This window comes from Mastigoproctus giganteus, chromosome 5 (assembly GCF_048544385.1).
Source record: "Mastigoproctus giganteus isolate SK-2022 chromosome 5, ASM4854438v1, whole genome shotgun sequence".
Classification (NCBI taxonomy): domain Eukaryota; kingdom Metazoa; phylum Arthropoda; class Arachnida; order Uropygi; family Thelyphonidae; genus Mastigoproctus; species Mastigoproctus giganteus.
The window spans coordinates 214313016-214336921 of NC_143579.1; the positions used below are offsets into that span (position 1 = coordinate 214313016).

General features: G+C 34.5%; 1 protein-coding gene across 7 annotated transcripts in view; it reads right to left on the minus strand.

Moving 5' to 3' along the window:
* Nucleotides 1-23906, minus strand: part of LOC150086086 (protein Hook homolog 3-like) — a 211839-nt gene that overhangs the window by 162913 nt on the left and 25020 nt on the right. For all 7 annotated transcript variants that reach the window (XR_016546954.1, XR_016546955.1, XR_016546953.1 and 4 more), the window contains 5 exons: nt 15510-15560; nt 13712-13844; nt 6614-6681; nt 4752-4898; nt 3946-4040 (listed from right to left, as the gene is read on the minus strand). Coding sequence is in view for 4 of the 7 variants with exons in the window: in XM_090373695.1 (XP_090229821.1) it covers nt 3946-4040; nt 4752-4898; nt 6614-6681; nt 13712-13844; nt 15510-15560 (494 nt within the window). In the remaining 3 variants the exon portion in view is untranslated. The remainder of the gene's footprint in view (nt 1-3945; nt 4041-4751; nt 4899-6613; nt 6682-13711; nt 13845-15509; nt 15561-23906) is intronic.

The following is a 23906-nucleotide window of genomic DNA, read 5'->3' on the forward strand; positions in this document are numbered from 1 at the left end:
TGGTTATCCAGTTTTCTCTCTGATCGCTCACTGAGGGCGATGGTAGATGGCTCTCTGTCTTCTAACTTCTCCACTAATGCCAGTGTCCCCCAAGGTTCAGTTCTTTCCCCCACTCTTTTCCTCTTGTATATTAATGTCCTTCTTCCATTGACTGGAAATGCTATACAGTGAAACTTCTCCTAACGGACACCTCTCTCTAACGGACATCTCTCTACAACAGACATTTTCAAATTCATCAACTCTCCTCTATTGGTTTCGACGTGTTTTCAGCTTCTGTCTAGGGGACATTCTCTGTAACGGACGCGGACAGGCAATCTGCACTGTTTCGTTTAGATTAGCACTTAATTTGATCTCCCGCATAACGGACAGTGGGGGAGCTGACAGCCCTTTTTCTAGGAACTTTTCTCCCACGTATTGCCTCAATCATGTGTTTATTTTCTATTTCTGATTCTCTGAATTTTATCAAGGTTTACGTCGCAGTTCTAAACCCTTTTTCAAGAATATTAAGACACGTGTAAAACTTCTGATGAATTCGGTGTGTGCAGGAGGGGGGAATTTGGTTGGCCTTTCGTCTTTTGAGTTTCTGTTTTCAGTTTTGTTCAGTGTCATGTGAAGTGCACAATGTCTTCTCATAAACATTTAACTTTAAAAGATAAAGTCGAACTCATTAATGCGTATGATTGGCAAAAAAATAGTATTCGCAATCTCGCTGCAAAATTCAAAATCGGGAAGACGCAGATAAGCAACATCCTAAAGAAAAAAAATGAACTGCACAAACAATTTTGGCAACACGGAAATTATCAGGTTCAAAAATCATTCCCGAAAACTGTTGGACTTCAAATTGACAATGTTACATACAAGTGGTTTTGTCACACACGTGCTAAAAAAATTCCCATTAATGGGCCTATTATTAGGGAAAAGGCTTTGGAGGTTGCGAAATCTATGGGAGTAAATGAGTTCAAAGCTTCTGTGGGATGGCTAGACAAGTTCAAAACTCGGCATAAAATTTCTTGGAAAACCGTAAGTGGTGAAGGTGGATCTGTTGATACTGGGGTTGTAACAGAGTGGACCGTCAAATTGGAAGATTTATGTAGTGATTTTGAAGCTAAGGATATTTACAACTGTGACAAAACAGGGTTGTTTTTTAAAGCTCTTCCTGAAAATAAATTGAGTCTAAAAAACGAAAAGTGCCAGGGCAGAAAAATTTCTAAGGAACGCTTTACTGTACTATTGTGTACAAATATGCTGGGAGACTTTGAACAACCTCTTGTTATAGGAAAACCACAAAATCCCCATTGTTTCAAGGGCATAAAGTTGAATCTTTTGAATGTTGACTGGAAGTCTAATAAAAAAGCGTGGATGACACGGGATATCATGAACGAATGGATAAGTCACTTTAACCAAAACATGATTGGTCAAAACAGAAAAATTATTCTTTTCATGGATAATGCTGCACATTGAATTGTCCAACATTCAAATCATTTTTCTGCCACCAAACACAACTGCAGAGTGTCAGCCCTTGGATCAAGGGATAATAAAAAATTTTAAACTTCACTACAGAAAACGTGTTTTAAGACATCTCATTGCAAACATGAACAATGTAACATGTGCGAGTGACCTTGAAAAGAAAATCAGCATCCTAGATGCGATTCAATGGATTTCCTCTTCAGTAAACGCAATTAGAAAACAAACTGTCGTGAATTGTTTTGTAAAGTCTGGTTTCTCAAAGGCAAAAATTGAAGTTGTGAACAGCAATGTGGAGCACCAAGAAGAACAAGAACTTCAACATCTATTGATAATGTACGATACTTCAGCTACAAGTGACCCTGGCTGCAAAGATATAGACTCGAACCTCACTACAGAAGTTGGTGCTCTAGATATCAACGACATTATCATCGATATTTTTCAAGAAGTTCCTCATGAGGATGAATAAATGGAAGGAGGTCATTCTGTAGAAGAACATATTAACGACGAACCACTGATGAAAATGGAAGCGCTCATACAAATCAATCATTTAAAAATGTTTTTCGCCACTGAAGAAGATACTGAAGGACTTTCGATGGTTTCTTCACTCCAAACAAATGTTGAAAACAAAATTATCAGCTGGAAGAAGGTGCAGAAGAAAATAAGTGATTACTGTATGTATTTTTCTTAAGATAAAGTCATAATATGCATGGCACAATTGTATGTATATTATTTACAAAAATATTGTGCAAAATCTGTATATAATTTAATTTTACATTAAACGTTTGACGATTTTTCTTTATCTCTTGTGTATGTAATTGTATATTATTTATAAAAATATTGTTCAAAATCTGTATATATTTTAATTAATTTTACATTAAACGTTTAACGATTTTTCTTTCTTTCTTTCTTTTTTTTTTTCTCCCTCAGACTTCTTGTTAGCGGACACTTCTCTCTAATGGACAAATTCTCGTTCCCCATGGCTGTCCGTTAAAGGGAAGTTTCAATGTACATAGTTTTTCCGATGATAGCACATTGCATTCCACTTTCCATTTTGAGAAACCTTGCCCTGCTCAATCAGCTTCATCTTCTCGAAAATCTGCTAACAATTCTTTAAATGCCAATCTTCAGATAATTCTCCATTGGGGTAAAAACAACTTGGTTGATTTCAACCCTTCTAAAACTCAGTCTTATCTTATATCTCGCAAAAAGGATTCTTCTGCTCCTATGCTTATCTTTCGTGACACTCCGATTTCTAAGCAAAATGATATATCTCTTTTGGGAATTACCCTGACTTCTAATCTCTCTTGGCACAAGCACATTACAAATATTGCTTCCTCGCATCTAAAAAACTTGGTTTTCTCTTTCGCTCTTGGCGTTACTTTTCTTCCAAACAGCTGCTGACTCTGCATAAATCGCAAATCTGCCTTACCATGGAATATTGTTCCCACATCTGGGGTGATGCTCCCAAAACCTCTCTCAGGCTTCTTGATTCCATTCAGAAGAGGGCAGTTAGGTTAATTAATGATTCATCTCTAACAGAGCCTCTCCACTTGCTGTCTCATAGATGTACTGTTTCTGCTGCATGCCTCTTCTACAGATACTTCCATGGGCACTCTTCTTCTGAACTGGCTTCTATAATTCCCGCTCTCTCTCTTTCAAAACAGTCCGAACACGTGCAGCCACCAGACAACATCCATTTACTGTCCAACTTCAAACTCACAGAACCAACTTTTCATCTTCCTCGTTTATTCATTCAACTGCCGTTTTCTGGAACAAACTTCCTTCATACGTATTTCCTGAAAATTAGTCTACAGAAGTTCAAGTCCAATGTCAACAAATATCTTCTTTCATCTTCTCAACCTCCAACCCAAGCACAGTACTAAGTACTATAGGTTCTAATACCTCTCGTGTTTGGGGTTTGCATAAAAAAAAAAAAAAAAAAAAAAAATTGTTAAAGTATTTCAACTTGTTTATTGTGTGGAAAAGTGTTTGTTGATATTCAGAATAGTTGTTTATATTCCCAATAAAGTTTGAAAAAATATTGTACATTTTAAGTGTGTCATGCATTACCATAATCTGCTATTTATAGTTATGGATGAGTGAATAGTATGTTACTTTACTGTGTTGCAGAAATGTGTAGCACTATCCATCAATGACAAAACTGGCAACAGGAAGAAAGGTGTTAATGACAACTGAATACAGAGTAGGGGAATCTACAACTTCAAACAACAAACGAATGAGGAGTCAATTTTTACCAGAACAAGTACTGTAATAAACTGATTATCCAAACTGGTTAATCTCCAGTCTGGATAATCAATATTTGACTGCATCATTCAAAATGTTGGCCAAAATAAAATTTTTACTGAATTAGGAAAATATGAACAATAAGTTTTTCGAACTAAAGAGGATCAAATATTTATACCATTAAAAACTCCCTTCAAGTAACTTAAATTTCAATTTTTTACCAAAATTCTATACCTTGGATCTTCAAGACTCTCCATATGATTCAGTCTCTCTAATAATTTTTCATTTTCTAATAGTAAACTAGCTTTTTCTTCTTGTAGTACTGCAACCTAAATAAAATAACATAATAAATTGAGGAAATTAATACATTTTACTTATGGGTCATGAATTCAGTTTCAGCAAAGAAATATATATTGAAAGAACTCTTGTGATTGGAGAGTAAAAAACATGTTTAATTTTTTTCATACACTAACTGAGATACTTCCCCTCACCAAATCAACATCCCTACTAGCTAGTATTCCAGCCAGATAATGGCAGACCACAGATCAGAATGGTTTCTGCACTTAACATTACCTTTAAGAATGATAACAGATGATACTTCTCTACATAATTGCTATTTAATAATTCTAGATAATCACAACAGATATCTAATTCATTAATTCCACGAGCATAATCACTGAATGCAGTGTCCTTTAAAACACTATGTAAATCTGCCCGAACTCATCTCTATTTATTAAGATTACATTTTAAAACTTAAGCCAGTAGCACACACCATTATAAATATATTAGATTTACTTTATAACTTTGGTCTCTATATAAAGTCAAAGTCATTCAGAAATTTGAAACTGATGCAAAAAAAAAAAAGAAAACACAACACAGTTAAAAATGTTAAAAACCAAAAGTACTCGTAGAAAAAATCAGTTATCTCAGTGAATAAGATCTGATTACTGTATAATAAAAATTAACGGCAAAATCAGTTTAAATTTTCATCTATCAACTACCACTTTTTGATAAAATAAAGGGGTAACATTATACAATACCTGCATATCTAGTTCATGACACCTCTGAGATATCTGTTCTTTTGATATATTAGCTACATGAAGTTCTTCTGCAACACGTTTTAGTTGTTCATTAAGATCAGAGTACGAATCTGCAGTGTACGCAGTTGGTGACTCTTTTGTCATAAGCTGAAATTAAAATATCTGTTTTAAAATAATTGCAATAAATGAATGTCACACTTATCATTTATGTTCTGATTTTAATCCCCACAATTAAAAGAAAACAAAAAAATTTAACATATCCAACAAAAGCAACTGACATGCATAGTAGTATCACAATAAAAGACAGAGATAGAGGCAGGTTAGCTTGCTATAGATTTAATAAGAGGTTATTCGAGTTATGATGTTGGTTTGGTTTAGCTTTTTAGTGCATGAGAATAAAGACTATAATGCACCAGGACCAGCAAGTCACGAGGAAGTAGTGTTTCATGTCTGTAAATCAAGTGTGTAGGATCAAGAAAAATTTCCAAAAAAAAATTCCTTCCATCTCCACCTAAGATGCACTAGCTCCTGTCATGTTAGCAGGATTTAATTTAACCTTTCACAATAAAATGGGGAATAGAGAGAGAGAGAGAGAGAGAGAGAGAGAGAGAGAGAGAGAGAGAGAGAGCTCTCTTAATGCTATTATAAAATTGGCATTGAGCTAATATTCATGTATGAAAATAAAAAAAAATATCAAGGATAAAGACTGCATCAAGAAATTACTGCCCTGCCCAACAAGAAACTTGAATCCAACATCTGCCAATTCAGTGTATATATTTGCATGGACTGACAATTACTATTATTTTAATATTAATTACAATCTGCATTTCACAATCTTTTTTTATTATGTGACCTAGCTAAACCATGCAAAAAAAAAAAAAAAAAAAAATATACTGCAATATTTTATTTTAAAAATTGTATTTCCAGACATAGAAGAATTCATCATTTTGGCTTCTCAATTTCTCATGTCTCAAGTATAAATATGGGGGGTTAAAAAAAAAAAGTACTTATCCATTAACACACATTTTATTTAATCACTCCATTTCTCATATCCAAGCTATAAATGTAAAGTTTAAAGTAGTATTTACTCATTATGGCTTATTATATTATATTTTTAACCCTTTCAGTAATATGTAGATATATCTGCAGTTTGTGCATGTGCTCTGGACATATATGTAGATCCACATTTTGAAATCTGCTTCACACATCATGTTCCTTTACATAACAGATGGCAACACACAAAAAAAAAAAAAAAAAAAAAACACTTTAAAAAAATCAGAGGTGAAGATCATATCTATTGAAATTGGGTGTTCAATTTAGGCTTACAAAAGCCAAAAGTAAAATATTTCTGTGGAATTCAAATCAAAAATTTGATAAAACTAAATAAAGTTATACAACACAATAGATGAGGAGAATATTGATGTACCAAAAAAAGTTTACAATTTTTTTTTTTTTTTTTTTAAACTCTGATCTGATCCTTGACAGTAATTTTACTCTAGTGGTTGGTAATAATTTCAAAATAAGAACGTATTTATTTATGTACAATATTTTTATTTTTTAAAAATTTCAAAATTCTTCAAAAAATTAATTCTATGGAGAAAATTCACTGTTAAGGACCCAATACATGCAGAAAACTCAATGCTCAAAGGGTTAATGCAATCATTATGCCTTTTACAATCCATCCAGGAGTACTTACGTCAACTCTTCTAACTAACATACTGATTATGAAATATATAGAGGTATATAAATCATTTTAAAAAAAAATCATTTCTGATAAGCATAATGAAATTTATAAAAACAAATCATGCAGTCAAAAAAAAAAAAAAAAAAAAAAAAAAGAACTGTAATGATTTTATACTCACTTCTTGAATAGCATTCATCACTACATGTTGCACAGATTCTTCTAAACCCATGATTGCTTCAATATATTCTAAAAATAGACATCTTGGTTGAGGAAAAAAATTAATATTTTAAAAATAAAGTAATAATTTATTTTATTACATTTTTTAGGAAAAAAAACCAGAGTCTATTCATTCGTTGGTATTACAACATAATTCTTTAATGCCCATAAAGTTTACAGACATCTAAGTTACCAAAGGAAAAAAACAGGAGAGTTATACATATTTGTTGTTTGTATTCCAATATTTCAAGAAAATCAAGAAACACTTGTAATGATGAACCGAAGGCAACAAATGAAGAGCAAGATAAACAATGACAAGAAGAAAATTGAGTATACTGAGTTATGAAAAGCCATTAGAAAGAGACTCAGAGAGGACATAAGAAGATTTAACACAAGAAAAGTAGAACAAGCATTAAGGGAAAACAAAGGACTAAAATCAGCAGCCAAATGAGCAGTAATACAGAAAGACAAATGATGCTGAAACTGAAGAATAGCAATGGTGTACTTATAAATAGCAGAGAAGGCATAATTCAAATAGCAGAAGACTACTATAGAGAATTATACAAGGAGCGAGGGAATGATGCCAGCAGTGGGGAAGATGGATCGCAAATTAGTAACATGTATGACATACCCAATATTCTTCCTGATGAGGTAGAACATGCATTGAAGAAAATGAAGAATCAGAAAGCCCCAGGGAAAGATGAAGTTACCGTAGAGTTGTTAAAATTGGGAGGAAGAGATATGACTCAAAAACTGGCAAGACTCTTCACAAAATGCATTAGAAAAGGTGTGATGCCTAAGGAGTGGAATAATGCAAACAGTTTTGCTGCATAAGAAAGGAGATAAATCAGAAATTATAAACCAATTAGCTTGTTATCCCACATCTACAAGTTGTTCACAAGGATCATTACTAACAGATTAGAAAGAATACTTGATGAGAATCGATCGAAAGAGCAAGCTGGCTTTAAGACAGGATTCTCAACTAAGGATCAACTTCACGTAATATCACAGCTAATGGAGAAAGCAAATGAATATAAAACACCATTATGACAGGCATTTGTGGATTATGAAAAGGCATTTGACTCCATACAGCATAAGGCAATGATTCAGGCACTGGAAAGACAAGGCACAGATACCCCATATATTATGATTTTGAAGGAAATACATGAGAACACTACCTCCTTTTATTAGACTAGACAAAGACAGTAGCAAATTTAAAATTGAGAAAGAAGTTTGACAAGGAGACAATATCTCCAAAGTTGTTTACTGCTGCCCTTGAGGAAGCTTTCAGAAGATTAGACTGGTCACAGAAAGGAGTCAATGTGAATGGAGAGTACCTAAACCATTTACGATTTGCAGATGACACTGTGGTCATAAGACACGATCCCAAGGAATTAAGAGGAAAATCTTAATCAGTTATGCACAGTTAGTAAAGATTTTGGACTAAAGATGAATATAGGTACAACAAAAGTAATGATGAACAAGTATGCCACAGAAAGGGACAATGATTGAAGGAGCAGTAATTGAAAAGGTGGAGTCATGTACTTATCTGGGGGGCGCCTTTGAAGGCAGGTGGGCAGGAGCAGCAGTTCATAGCACACTTGATCAGACCGGGGTTCAAGCCCATGACCACCAAATATGGAGGATGTGGAAAGGTCAGGAAATGACCACCACATATCCCCAGAGCAATATGGCCTTAGTTGCTAATGCTCCTAAAAACCAAATAACAGCAACTTATCTGGGACAAGTTATTAGCTGTAATAATGATAAATGGCTGGAAGTCAAGAGAAGAATAAATTTTTGATGGATAGCATTCAGGAAATATAGTCACATACTGAGGAGCAATATCCCAGTATGTCTGAAACGTAAAATAATAAACCACTGTATACTCCCCCACCATGTCTTATGGAAGTGAAACTTGGGCACTCGCCAAAAGAGTGGAAGAGAAGCTGAGAACTACACAGTGAAGAATGGAACAAATTATATTTGGAATCAGACTGTTAGATAAGAAGAGAAACACATGGATTAGGCAGCAAACTCAAGTAAAGGACATTCTTATCAAAACTAAAGAACTAAAATGGTCTTGGGCAGGACACAGCTCCAAGACATGACAGATGGACTAAGAAAATAACAGAATGGTACCCAAGAAGAGCTAGAAGAAAACCTTGAAGACAACAACGGTGGAGGTGGATAGATGAAATTCATGAGTTTGTGGGTAGTAAATGGATGGCCATTGCACAAAACAGAAGGAACTGGAAAGTTGCTGGCTAGGCCTTCATTCTGCAGTGGATTTAAAATGGCTGATGATGATTCCAATATTTCATGAGTATTTGATGCTTTTTTTTAATTACATGAAACAACAAACAAACATCAAACAATATATTTGATGTTTGTTATTAGTAGATTAAGAGGCAATTGTATATTAATTTGGATGCTATACAAATTAATGTATTTAAAAGGAATTATTCTCTGAAATTTTTACATTATTATTTTTAATGATTAATATACAGTTAAGAACATCTTACTAAAATAGCTAACCTTAGTATATATCTCTTACTTGCTTTAAAAGGTGAAGATGATCAAATAGTAACTCAATCTTATGTAACATGATTTAATATGCATGAAAATTAAAAAATAAATAAATAAAAAAATAATCTCTTCTCAGAGTTTGGGGCAGATTTAGAAAATTATGGAATTTTAAGGTTTCCTTATCTGAAGGATTATTAACTCTACTTTTTTTCTTTCTTTTTTTTTTAATTAAGGAATTGGATAGTTTTCTGGAATATATATAAGCTTTCCAGAATAAAAGAGTATCATAAAATCTTATTTAAATCAATAGCTTTTAGCTGATTCATGTTATATAATAAATAAAACATGAAATAAATTCATATTTTATTATAATTTTATAGTACATATAAAATAAAAATTAAATTAAATAAGGGTTATGGAGATATATATTCACAAAGCTGAAATCAGAATAAAAAAAAAAAAAACAGTACTGTAACATTTTTCCAGGCTGCTAGTTTGCACTGATCTTTGAGGAGGTGGGGGGGTTTCTAATCGTCTTCCAGCGAAGACAGTCAAGGAACCAAAGCTACTACAATAGCAATCTAGAATGCCACTGCAATGTCAAAAATGCTGATTGAGACTGACATTCCATTACACTTAGAGAATACATATTTAAAATGGATCCAGTTCATAGACCTATCACCAGAACAGATTGGATTAAGCCTAATAGTAATTTAGAAGGTTTCAGGGTCAACTAGTAACTAATACAATAAATAATACCACTACCTGTCTGCTCATAAATATGATACATGGAGGCACTGCTGAGACGACACTTTGTCAAGGAGTTCGGTATAATAAAGAAGTATATAATGAATAACAGCATGTGTACAAATCTAAAGATCATTACAGCACACCATTTCACTCAACTTTTCCTTTAGTGAATCCTAAGGTTTTCAAACTAATGGAACAAATTTAACTACAAAAAATCTACATAATTCACTTCAAAAATATGTGGTCTCATAATCTCAACAAAGTGCATTTACAGTCTTTCACTCTCCATTTACTTTTCTAATGAAATCTTAACAGGAATCTAAGTTATCATTCATTATACTTGCTCAAATTGCTCACTCTAAAATTCCTAACCAGACACATTACTCAATACTTTCTCAGGTTTCTCAAAAGATTAAAGAATCTTTAATGTTGATACCAGAGAGAGAGTCTCAAATTCTGATACTATTTCCAAAAAGTCATTCTAATTCTCAGATTCTGATACTAATTCTAAAAACAAAGAAAAATCGTTATCAAATTATCATACCCTACTATCCTTATTTCAATCCATTCTAAAGTAATAGAGAAAATTATAACTCTTACACTATCACAAAACTCTTCTATCTGATTAATGATTGCTAATGTGGATTCTATCAGTGTTGACTCATGGCACTCTCTTGGCATACGTGACTTATCTTTGGATAAATTCCACGGAAAAAGAGTTGTTCAAATAGTTGCTTTAGACAAACACTGCTCAATTTTCTACCTCTATTAGTTCCCTCTTAAGTAAATCAAAATCCGCAAGCAAATTCCGTGGTCTACTAGCTCATAGCAAACATGATTCTCTTTTAAAGACGAGACCATATTTTGCATTTTGATGATGATATATTTGTGACCTAAACTTCTATCATGAAATCCATCACAGCCTACTGAGGAATGTGATCCACCATATCAGAAGCACTGCTTTAGATATTCAAAAGACATCTGATTGCCAAGTTTGATGTAAAGGCATCCTATGAGAGCATAAGCCCTATGATCTACCTTCAGCTTTTAGGTGGTTGGTCTCCTCTCTAACCACTCCTTATACACATAATGATAGATGGCTCTCAACTTCACACTTCTCAACCAGTGCTAGAGTACCTAAGGTTTCGTTCTTTATTCCTTTCTTTTCCTTTTATACCTCAATGATCATTTTCCATTGGCTGATAAAGTTATTCATAGTTTTTCTGATTGTAGTATATATCACATCACACTCCTCTTCCCATACAAGTTGGGCTGGGCTGGACTGTTTAGAATAAGCATCAAAACAATTGACAATGAAGAGTCATTATATTGTATCTATAAATAGAATTCATTCTATGATGTGTTACTGTTATAGAGAATGGAAAAACCTGACTTTCTGGAAAGAAATGCCATACGGTCCCAATCTGAGGAATAACTTAAGCAAAGTCAGAAAAGTTAAAAAAAAAAAAAAAAAAAAAAAAAAAAAAATTTCCCATGAATCTGCAGTTTGAACCACAAGTTTTTCTACATGATGCAGAGGAAGAGCATCTACAACTAGTGCTAGCTGCAAAAGCTTCCTCTTTGACAAACCCTGCACTTCACAAACCACAACTACCCAAAAATCCAACCATACTTTCTTAATATTGATCTCTGGGTCTTTCTCCAATGAGAGTCCAATAACTCAGCAAACTTCAATCTTTCTAAAACTTGATGCTGTCTTACATCTTACAGAAAAAGGTGTCTAATTCATCTATGCTCAACTTTGACAAAACCAGAATTCTAGATGTGTGCAAGTTTCTTTACTTAGATTAACTTTAAACTTTAGTATTTTTAGTACAAGCATAAAACAATATTTCTGACACTGCCTCCAAAACAAATCAAGTGTTTACTTTAACCCCATCATTATTTTCTTCCTGAGCAGGTACCAACTCTACATCTAAAATTGCTCTTACTGTGGAATATTGTTCCCACACATGAGGAAAATACTCCAAAATCTTTTATAAAAATCTTTCTGAACAAAAAAATGAGATTATTAATTGCTTCCTCCAGAAACTTACTTCATCTCCTATCAGTTGGAGTTTTCTTTTTACTGCATGACTTTTCTATGGAAATTTCCATTTTCTTCAATTTGCATTTGTAAATCTTATTTATTTATTTATTTATTTTTTTCTTTTTTTTTGAAACCAATCAGAACATGTCCATAAAAGCAGCCAGCATCTATTTCAATTTAATTTGATGTTTTCTTCTTCTGTGTTTATTCCTCTGTTCCAGAACAACCTTCCTCTACATGTTTCCTGAAAATTAAAACCTACAAAATTTCAAGTCTACTATAATTTCAAGTCAATAGATTTCAAAATTTCAAGTCAATAGATTTCTTTTAGCTTCCTAACCCTCAAAACCATCCATGGCACCAGTATTATGATTAGCAAGTTTGTTTAAAATTGCCATTAAAAACAGCTAATGCTTTCTGCAAACCCAAAAAAGAACAAGATTGATTTATATTATACTGAAAAATAAAAATGCTATGGAGACTTTACTACAAGGGCAATAGAAATAATGAACAATGCTCCCCAAGTAATTTCTGAACACTGAGGTAATGAAGGCAAAAATGTGATATAACCTAAACCTAATTTTTCTATCATCAAAGAAATTAGGAAAAGTTAACTATTTATAGATATTATTCTTCTTTTAACTGCTGTCAGTCCGATATTTGATGTCTTATGCTGCAGCTCCCATCCATTACATTCCTACAGTTTTCTGGATTTAATCTCCTCATTATATTCTAGGCCTTTCTCTTCTTCATTTACATCCATTGGCCTCTGTTCCATTCATTTTCTGGTCCATATTTCATCACTACATCTTGCAATGTGCCCAGCCCATTTCCATTCTAAGAATTTATTGCATTATTATATTAGTACCCTTTTTGCTCTGGCCCTCTTATTTGCCTTTCTTTCCTTTAATGTAATTCCCAGCATAAAAATTCTTTCCATTCTCTTTTTGGCTCTGGTCTTTCTGGTCTGTCTATTTATAGATATATTTCTATATGTTTCTTTAAAAATAAAATATTTTTGAATAAAATATTTTCAGTGTCCCAGAAATTTAAACACAACTGTGAGGTGAGAAAAAAAAGGAACACATATTGAAGAACTGATTAGTTTTTCAGAACATCATTCAATGGTAAACTTAACCATCTAGGAAGCATATAAAAACAATAATAACAGCAAGCATGAAGTATCTTTTGTTCCCAATCAGTTTTTTTGAGGGAGGGAAGAAAAGACAGAAAAGGTTTGAAATGGGAAATTATTATTATTTTTTTTAATTCTGACACTGTATTGTATAATAAGATCAAAACCACATCATTAGGAAAAAGTCTTGTTAAAAAATAAAAAAAAATTCCTAACCAAAAATCAGTACAGCTAAAAATTAGAACTACAGGTGGCCACAAAAAGAAGGAACCTGAAATTCCATAGTAAATTTCCACAGCAGCAGCAGTATTTTATTTAACATATATGGGGTGCCATGAAGAATTTTTTTTTTTTTTACAGCTGAACTTTTCCAATTAAAAAATAATTAATAATTAATGATGAATATTAAATGTGAATATCATACTGGAAGAACACAGTACTAAAATTCACACTTATTTGATTCTAATAGGCATTTAAATTAAAAAGTTTTTTTTTTCTTTTGGTGTATCAAATACAAAGTGAGCCAGCCAGCTAAATGAAAAAATAAACTTATACAACTTAAAAATGTAATGTAAAATTCAAACATATTAAGATACCTTGTTTGCGATCACAATTAACAGCACAACCTAAAATTAGCTGCAGCAGTCTACCCAGTTCGGCTGGATTATTTTTTTCACCTACAGCTAATACATCTGGCATCCTAAATTCTGTTATCTGCTGGCCTAAAACCTGTAAAGGAAGGAAGGGGGGGGGGGGAAGAGAGAATATAGCTAATTACTCAACAGTATATGAAATTATTCCAAATGCAGTAAAACCTATTTATCAAGAAGTTTATCAAGGAACATCAATGTAATTATATTCTCATTCTTTAAAACTGCTAAGAAAGCTGCTAATACATAAATAACATGAAAAGAATACTGTACTTCTATCAAGCATGATTATCACTATATTATATAAAATATTTTTCTTTAATGTCAAATTATCAAATGAAATAACGAATACTACAAGACTATTCTAAGTCTTGTAGTATTCATTATTTCATTTTACAATGAGAGAGAGAGAGAGAGAGAGAGATGCTATTATAGCAGGAAACTAATGCAACAATTAGGATCATACTTGGTAAGGTGTGATTCTGTTACCTGACTGCCAAGTTAATACTCTAATAGTCAAATTAAAATTAAATCACAGAAATAAACAACAAAGTAATTGACACTCACCTCTATCAGTGCAAAAACACAAGTAGAAGCACCTTTGTCCCCACTCCAAAAAAACAGGAAAGGGAAACATCCACAATAAATTAAATAAAATGAAGACAGGAAACCACTTCTTCAGAGAAGGTTATCCCTTGTGAATTCCAAAAGGATCATTATTTCATTTATTCACTGCTGTCCATCAAAATTAACACAATCTTCTATAGTTTAAATGTTACTTAAATTAGAAAAGACCGTGCCCATAGCATATCCTTATATTTTAAATTTTAGTTTGTTCATTACTTTTCAGTCTGTATCTGAATTGAATAGGGACATCTGCTGGTGTTTTGCTTGACAACACGAAATGATTGAAATCCAATTCTTTTGGAATTCACAAAGGATAATGTTCCCCAAAGAAGTGGTTCACTGTCTTTATTTTATTTTATTTATTATGAATGTGGCACTTTTCCTTTGGGAGGTGTAAGGGCACATCACCTTACGTGTTTGCACTGATTAAAATGAGTGCCACTTTAGTTTTTTTTTTTTTTTTTTAATTTTATTTTAACTGGACTGTTAGCTATCTTGTACTCAGGCAGCAGAATCACATCTTGCTAAGTATGACCCTAACTGTTGCATTATTTTTGTGATATAATGGTATTATATTATTCTTCTATAATCTTTTTCTATGTTTTTGTCTCCAAGACAACCACGTTTGTCTTTGTGGTAAAAGATACTACAAGTATTAAGGAATAACTGAATTTTTTTAATTCTATAAATCTGCATACAAACTGGTTGAGCTAATATACCTCTGAATGGTGCTAATGAGATTGAAATACATTAACTCAAATCAAAAGCTGGAAGTTTGGAAAAAAACTAATCATCCATCTATATTAAAAGTGACTTGGTACAATTCTAAACAACTTTTATAATTTTATTCAAATTTAATATTATATTTGTTAAGTTCAAAAATGGAAAATAGTTGTCAAGATCCAAAATTGGATCTTGGCAACTATTTTCCATTTTGACAAGTTGTCGAAATCAAAAACTGGATATATGACTTTTCGTGTACAATATGAAATTGTTTAGAGTAATCATTTGGGTTATCAGTTACTTTACATAACCTTTAACATAACTGTACATATTCAGGAAGAATGCATTACTAATTTATTTATTATAATTGTTTTTTTATTTAAGCATCCTTTACCTCATTATAATAGTCTAGAATTCCTTTCAAAATCTTCTTCAGATTGCTAACCTGAAATATTCAAAAATTAACTTTAACAAAAATTGCAATGAAGGTGAAGAAATATTACAGTATAATAGTGCAAGTTATTAAACATATTAAGAAACATATACTATGCTCTTAAAAGAATTAACACCAGAATTTTAAAAGTGGATATTTATTTGGAAAATTTAAATGTCCTCTTCCCTGACCCTTGATTTTACGACAGCCATGATCCTTCTGAAATAATTTCCAACTAATTTAGAGAGTGGGTAAATAGTATTTTGCTCCATTCCTCCTCTTTCAATGCAACCATAAGCTGCACAGTTAGAGATGTACTGTTCTGATCCAACTAGGCCAAAAATGTTCCATGGAATTTACATCAAGTATCTCTGATGGCCAAACCAAATCTGTAATATCAATCTACTCAATCAGATGCCTAAAAGTCTGGTTTTGTGGCTTTATAATGCTAGAACAAGCATGCTTACACTATTTACATAGAAGTGCATTGTCCAAAAAAAAAGTTTATATAGAATGTATCTGTGAGGATTTTAACTGTGTCCAATGGTTCCAATTCAACACATGAGAAGCAGCTCTGTACCATAACTCCTCCATGAATCACTAAAATAATAAATTCCAGTGTTCTCTAGGCACTAAAATATCTTGCTTGACCACCTGTCATATAAGTTTTCAGAATGGCACACAGCAAAACTTAGAGGCTTAACATAATTGACATTATGTTAAGCTTTTGCTCTACCATTGAAACTAAGCTATATAATGCCTTATGGATAATGGATATCCTTACAAGTATGGTTATTCTTGTGGACACTTATACCTCTGATCTCAATGGAAGAATGATTATTGGAATAACAAAAGAATTCTCTTCATCTACCACTAATCCTTCTCAATAAGTGTTCTTGGCCTAATGAATCATTTCAAACAAGAAATCACTGAAAAAACTAACTGTTGTATTAATCTGCATTTTTCATAGCTACAGCTGACTCTGAAATAATCAAAGTAATTCGAGTATCATATAATGACAAATGACTGACATGGTATATAACACACAACTTTGAGATCAGATCACATTACAATCCACACAGATGATTAATGATATCAATATCTGTGATACTCCCTTCAGTTTTATATCTGCTTGTACTTTGCATATGGGCAGTAAGGTCTATCTTAATTACAGAAATGGAAAGTCCAAATACTTTCGATGGTTTATATGTATAAATGGTCAAAAATAAAAAACAAAAATATATTTGCAATAAAACTTTGAATATAATATTTTCTTTATCGTCAAAACAATAACAAATGCAGTCTCAATGTTTACTGTCAAAAGAACAATACATTAGAGCAGCGTTTCCCAAAATTTTTTAGTCACAGAACACTTTTCATCTCACAACATATTCACTGAACACTTCTCATCTCACAATATATTCATGGAACACACCACAAAACACAAGTTTAGCAGGATCCAAAGAACAGTTTGCTAATGTTTTATTACATATAATGCACTGTGCATCAGGAGCATCTTTATTTCCAAAACACGTAAAGCCGAAATTCAAATAATTGTCATCATACTTTCATTTTGGTCTTTTATTTCATTTTGGTTCCTGTTTTTTCACTTTGGGTTTCTGAGAAACAAAAGGCTGCGATTGTTCATCCTCACTTTGAAATGTGACAATATTGTGTTCATTTTCATCGACCACAGTTGCACTACTAGAAGTACTTTGCTTTTCGTTTCAAATTTCCTTTTTTCAACCACAAATCTATGATCACATATTTTAATAATATTTCAAACTACTAATAATTATCAAAAAAAAATTTTACAAGACTCGGGGGTTGGTTGAGGATGCATTTATGGAACCAAGGAGATGGTGACTCGAAAAAGTTTGGGAACCACTGCATTAGATAACATTTTGGAAACCTTGCTGGAACCCGTCTGGGGACGGGTTCCAGCAAGGTTTTTTAAGGACCAAAAGAAAAAGAATAAATCAAATTACTATTATGTTAATTAATTTTACATATATAAAACTTCTGGTGGATATTTTAATAATTTTACATTAAAGTTAATCAGAATTTCATGCCTGTTGTCAGCCTCCTGCTTGCCAAATGCTCAATTCCGACTGCCCTCACGTTCTGGCAAGAGGTGCCAGCAACAGTTTATTTATACATGAGGTTTTCTAATTAACTGTCCAATAGCAGGATGCCAGGTAGGATATCCTGGATCTGGTTATTTCTTTTTGGTGAATTGTAGCTTCGAGGTGGATAGACCCGAAACTCATCCTCAGATCCTCTGTGGGTTGTGCTGTGTATTTTGGAAGGTGGTGGGAGTTGAGATTAGGGTGTTCTTCTAGTATTTGGGGTTTTCTTTCTTGTTTCTTCAGGTCTTCTTCTATTGTCTTTTTAAATATGTTAAAGTATTGTTGGTTACATTCAACCCTATGTTTCTGTTCATAGAAATAGCCTCAAACATTTTTATAAAGACTGCTTCTTTAAATTTTCTTTTGTTGTACTGGTGGCCTGTGGAAAGGACTCTAGTATTATTGAACTTCCATATATTCCCACATTGGAAAGCATGCAGGGCTGTGACAGCTTTTTGTATCTTCCCATATTTAAGTCTTTTTGGTGTTCTTTATAAGTCTGTAAGACTCTCCTATGTATGTATTGCCACATTTGCAGTATATTTTGTAAACAGGGTCTCTAGGATTGTTGGCATAGTTGCATCTGTAAAACACTAAAACTAGTGTTTTCATGTTTTACAGATGCCATCCCTTGAAGAAAGTGCTGATTCCATATTTCCTTGCTTCTTTTGCTGTCTTAACACTAATTTGTTGGGTATATATGGTATGCAGATGGTGGGTCTGTTGTTATTACTTGGTTGAGGTTGTTCAAGGTGTTGATGCTGTCCTCTTTTCTTAATGATATGTAGGGGGGACCCATTTCTAAGGGCTACTCCGGTTATAGCTTCTAGTTCCTGTTGGAAGTTTTCTTTACTGCAGATTCAGCAAGCTCTTAAGATGAAAGATTTCCATACTCCAATTTTAGTTGAGTGAGGGTGGCATGATTTACAATTCAGTATGATCCCTGTATCTGTTGGTTTATAGTAAACTTCCATTTGTAACTTTGTGGGTTTCTTGTGATTAGGATATCAAGGAAAGGTAGGCTACCTTTGTCTTCTATTCCAATTTTGAACTTTATCTTATAGTGGTAGCTGTTAAGTGCATCATAAAATTTTTGCAGCTCTTCAGATCCATGGCTCCAGATTGCAATCATGTCATTTATGTATCTGCTCCAGAACTTTGGTTTAGGGGATTGTTTTTCCAAGAATTCATTTTCCAAGTGAGTCATGAATATTTCTACCATGAAAGGAGAAAGGGCATTTTTTCCAATGCTTCGGCCTGAGATCTGTGAATAGAATAATCAGCTGAAGGGGAAGTAGAGTTTCCCTATCAACAGATTGATGAGTTGTATTATCTCAGAAACTGGTAGCAGTTTTGGGTTACCAAGTTAGATGTGGCTGTCTAGTTCTTTTTAAAGGTATGACTGTTTCATCCAGAGGTATTGTTGTGAACGTATAATCTAAACATAATATTTGCATGGTATAAGAGTAGTATTTATAGAAATCTAGATTCCATGGAAAACCACCACATAACATTCTTCTCTAACTATATTAGATCTTGGCTGTTTCCAAATTCTCTGTACACATTCCCATTTTGAAGGAAATGTTTTTCTTAGCAATATGCCTTCCTAAATTTTATAAAGCCCTTTATCCTTTCTGTTTACAACTGACCTGGAATTGAATGCTCCATAAGCATGTATTAGTAATCATTCCTTAAAATTATTCAAAAAGTAAAGTAAAAGTAAAGTGCAGCCATTATCAACCCACTGCAGGATGGAAGCCTCCTCAACAATTCATGCTGAGGGAAAGGGACCATAATCTGCCACGCTGGTCCAGTGCGGGTTGGCAGATGACCGTATCCAGCAGTCAGGGGCTTGAAGCCCCAGTCTACTCAAAGAGCGTGTGCTACTGCACTCCCGCTCCTACCCACTTGGCTACGGAGGCCTTCAAACTACCCACTTACACAACACCAAATGGAAGTTTGCTCTAACAATCAATTACTATCTGAATGAAAGAAAGTTTTTGCACATCTATCCTGCAACCATCCTTTTTTCAAATTAAATTTGTCCTCTTATGTGCATCAACCAAAAAAGAGTAAAGATGTCATCTGCATTTAGTTTATTCAATTCACTTCAATCAGTTCTCCTTTGCAGGTGTGTATTCCAACTGGGCTTAAAGAATAAAATTAAAGTGTGATACCAAAAGTGAACAGAAACGTCATGATATGAAAACTAACAGTATTCCATTATTTATTTTATAATTAAAAAGAAACTGTACTTGGTGTTGACATATTACTGCTATGATAGCTGCACATCATGCTGATTTTCTGGAAATTAAACCTTTAATAAATAAAATTAATGAATAAATTTCCATTTATACTTTGTATGGCTAGAGTCAGAACCATTTACAACTCCACTATAACTGTTTTATTGCAACCAATATGGCAACGCATTGTTAATTTCATGCTGCCAATATGGTAGCACATTTTTTGTGGTAATGGACAGGCTTGATCTCACTGTGTGTGTGTGTGTGTGTGTGTGTGTGTGTGTGTGTGTGTGTGTGTGTGTGTTACTTTTCTTAACCCAGCAGTGGCATGACATAGCCACACAGGCAGGGGCATTCCTAGGGTATGTGGCACCCGGGTGCCAATCGCAATTTGGCACTCAAGTGCCAATTGAAATTTGGCACCCCCTTTTAAAATTTTCTTCATAAGTGTATGTAAATTTCAGGTTTTAAGGTGCCCCTTGAATGTTGGCACCCAAGTACAGTGCACCCCTTGCACCCTTGGGACAGCCCACCCCTGCATACAGGCCCTACAGAAAAATATTTATTGCTTGCAAGTTGCTCGTTTGGAATTAGTGGCTCTAGTCATCAGTACCCTTTTTATTGTGCCTCATCTTGTACGTGCTGCTTTTTTTTTTCTCTCATTTATATTGTTGCTCCCTTTGTGTAAATTTGTGGGGGGAGAACTGGGAAGTCAGGCAATATCATTTACATTAGTCCACTGTAATAGCCAAGTACATTTCATTGTGCAGTGAAATACTGACTTTCATCACAACAGCTTTTGCTATCGAGGCAGTGTTAGGTGGGTCGGAAAACTGCTAGCTTGGGGGAGACAAAGACGAATAGATTAACAGTAGCCACTGGCAGAGGTGAAAGAGATTCTTGCACTGCTTCTATTGGAATGAGCAGAAGCCTGAAAAACAAGATGCAGGATATTTCAGAGACTGCTGGGAGTCACTGCGGTACAAATAAACACATGGGTTGTGTTAGGGTAGCTAAGAAGAGGAACAGGTCCATGTATACTTGCGTGTACACCAATGCTAGGAGTTTGGTAAATAAATTTGATGAATTTGAGGTATTGTTCAAAACATCAAAGGCAGATATTGTTGGGATATCAGAGACGTGGTGTCACACAGATATAAGGAATGCAGAACTGGAATTTGGGGAGTACAACATCTACAGAAAGGATAGACTGGATAGGAAGGGAGGAGGGGTTATGCTATTAGTTAAGAAATACATAAAATCCAAGGAAGTGAAGCCAGTTGACATCGCTGGACAGTGCAGTGTCGAGTCAGTTTGGTGTGACATAAGCATTGGGAGATCAAAATTGAGAGTAGGAGTGTGCTATAGGCCTAATGACTCTGATGAGTATAATAAGAAACTGTACAGGGAAATAGAGTGGGCCAGTAAATCAGAGAGTCTTATAATGGGAGATTTTAATTTCCCAGATATTGACTGGAATTTGGGGGCTAGTCACTCACACACTAGCAAGGCTTTTGTGGATTTACTGGATGATTGTTTTCTACATCAGCATGTTCAGGAGGCAACTAGAGGGAAGAATACTCTTGATTTGATTATCAGCAGTGATTCTTCATGCATTAAGAATCTGCAGATAAATGAACCACTAGGTGGCAGTGATCACAGTGTGCTGAAGTGAGATTTACTCAAAGAGGTAACTACCATTAGGGGTAAAGGGAAGGGTTATTGCTTTCGTAAAGGCGACTACGATGGACTGAGACAGTATTTAAATTCTATACAGTGGGACCAACTGATGATGTTACCAACAGCAAATGCAAAATGGGAAGCATTCAAAGAACTTATCTTGGAAGCTACTAGGCTTTACATACCAACTAAGAAATATTGTTCAAGGTTTAGGCCTAAATGGATGTCAGATGAACTAATGAGGCATATGGCAGAGAAGAAACATGCATGGGATACATACAAATTAACACATGACACAGAAGCCTATGATAGATACAAGTTGATCTGTAACCAAGTTACAAAGGAGGTTAGGCAGGCGAAGGCAGATTACGAGAAATCATTGGCAAGGGATGCAAAGAAAAACAGCAAAGAGTTCTTTACTTATGTAAACTCTAGAAGGAAGGGGATGAATCAGATTGGTCCACTTGATATCGATGGGTCAACTGTTGATGATCCTGCTCAGGTAGCTAACAAATTAAATGAATATTTTGCATCGACATTCACACATGAGGAGTTATTTAGCGAGGGGAATGCCAGAGGTGTATTCAACTCTAGCAGTAAGCTAGAGAATCTTGTAATAACTGAGAGTAAAGTGGAGGACAAATTGTTGAAGATAAACACAAGAAAGGCACCCGGGGTGGATGGGATCTATCCAGTTATATTAAAGGAGGCAGCAAAGGAAGTAAGCAAACCCTTAGCCATAATTATGAGAGCTTCCTTGGACTCAGGGGAGGTACCCACAGACTGGAGATGTGCAAATGTGACCCAAATTCACAAAGGAGGATCAAAGGTTGACACAAGTAATTATAGACCTGTGAGTTTAACTTCTGTTCCAGGAAAATTAATGGAGGCACTGGTTAAAGAAGCACTGCAGGATCATCTAGATTGGATACTATGATGCAGTCACATTATAATGTGACTGCATCATAGCAGTCAAAAAATGAACTGGATGCAGGGAATAACTTTGATATTATATACTAGAATCTTAGAAAGGCTTTTGATACTGTTGCACATGGAAAACTGCTGCACAAATTGGAGCAGTGTGACATTGGAGGCAAATTGTTGCTGTGGATAAAGGGGTGGCTGAGGGGGAGAAGACAGAGAGTGGTAATCAATGGACACTGCTCGTCGTGGGCTAATGTTATTAGTGGAGTCCCTCAGGACTCAGTGTTGGGTCCATTATTGTTTTCGGTATTTATAAATGATATTGATGATGGTATATCAAGCTTAATGTCCAAGTTTGCAGACGATATGAAGGTTGGCAGGGTTGTCACGGACACTACTGACACTATGCTGCTGCAACAGGATCTGGAAAGGTTGAGCAGAGGGGCTGAGAGGTGGCAAATGAAGTTTAACATTGACAAATGTAAAGTACTACATATGGGGAAACAGCAACCCCAGAGCAACGTATCAACTCTGTGGTACTACACTGACAGTGGTAGAGAATGAAAAGGACCTGGGGGTAATTGTGCAGGCAGATATGAAGTTCTCTGAGCAGTGCAGATGGGCTGCAAGAGTGGCTCATGGTGTCTTGTCAATGATATACAGGAATTTTTCTAGCAGGGATAAGGAGGTGATTATTCCATTGTATAAGGCAATGGTCAGGCCACACCTTGAGTACTGTATACAGGTCTGGAGGCCTCATTTCAAGAGGGATGTGGAGCTGCTGGGGCGAGTGCAGAGATGCGCAACAGTATTGGTGTGTGGAACAGGGGGTTGCTCTTGCAAAGAAGGGCTTGGGTTTTGCAGATTGCAGTGTCTGGAGACTAGGCACCGGCGAGGTGATCTGATGGAGGTGTATAAAGCTTTGAATGATTTGGGCATGCTCAATGCTGATAGGATTCTTCCTCTTGCTCAGAATAATCATCTGAGGGCATAAATTCAAATTGAGGAAAGACAGATGTAGGATAGACGTGCGGAAATTTGCCTTTAGCCAGCGGGTGGTTGGTTAGTGGAACAGACTTCCATCCCTTGTCGTGGAAGTTGATAGCCTAAATAAGTTTAAGGCTCAGCTGGACAGGTATTTCAAACGAACAGAGGAGTGAAGTGGAAGTGGTTTTTTTTTTTTTTTGGCTGATGCTGCATAAGCTTGCTTTCTTGCATCAAATGCCTTTACTAATGCTAATAGTAAGTGTTCCACTATCAAAAAAGTTCTCCAAGATCACTATCTCACTATGAAATAAGAAATTCTCCTAGAAGTGGCCACAGACAGAAAATCGGCTAATTCCAGTGTATTTGCATTCCAGGAAAGTGTCACCATATTATCC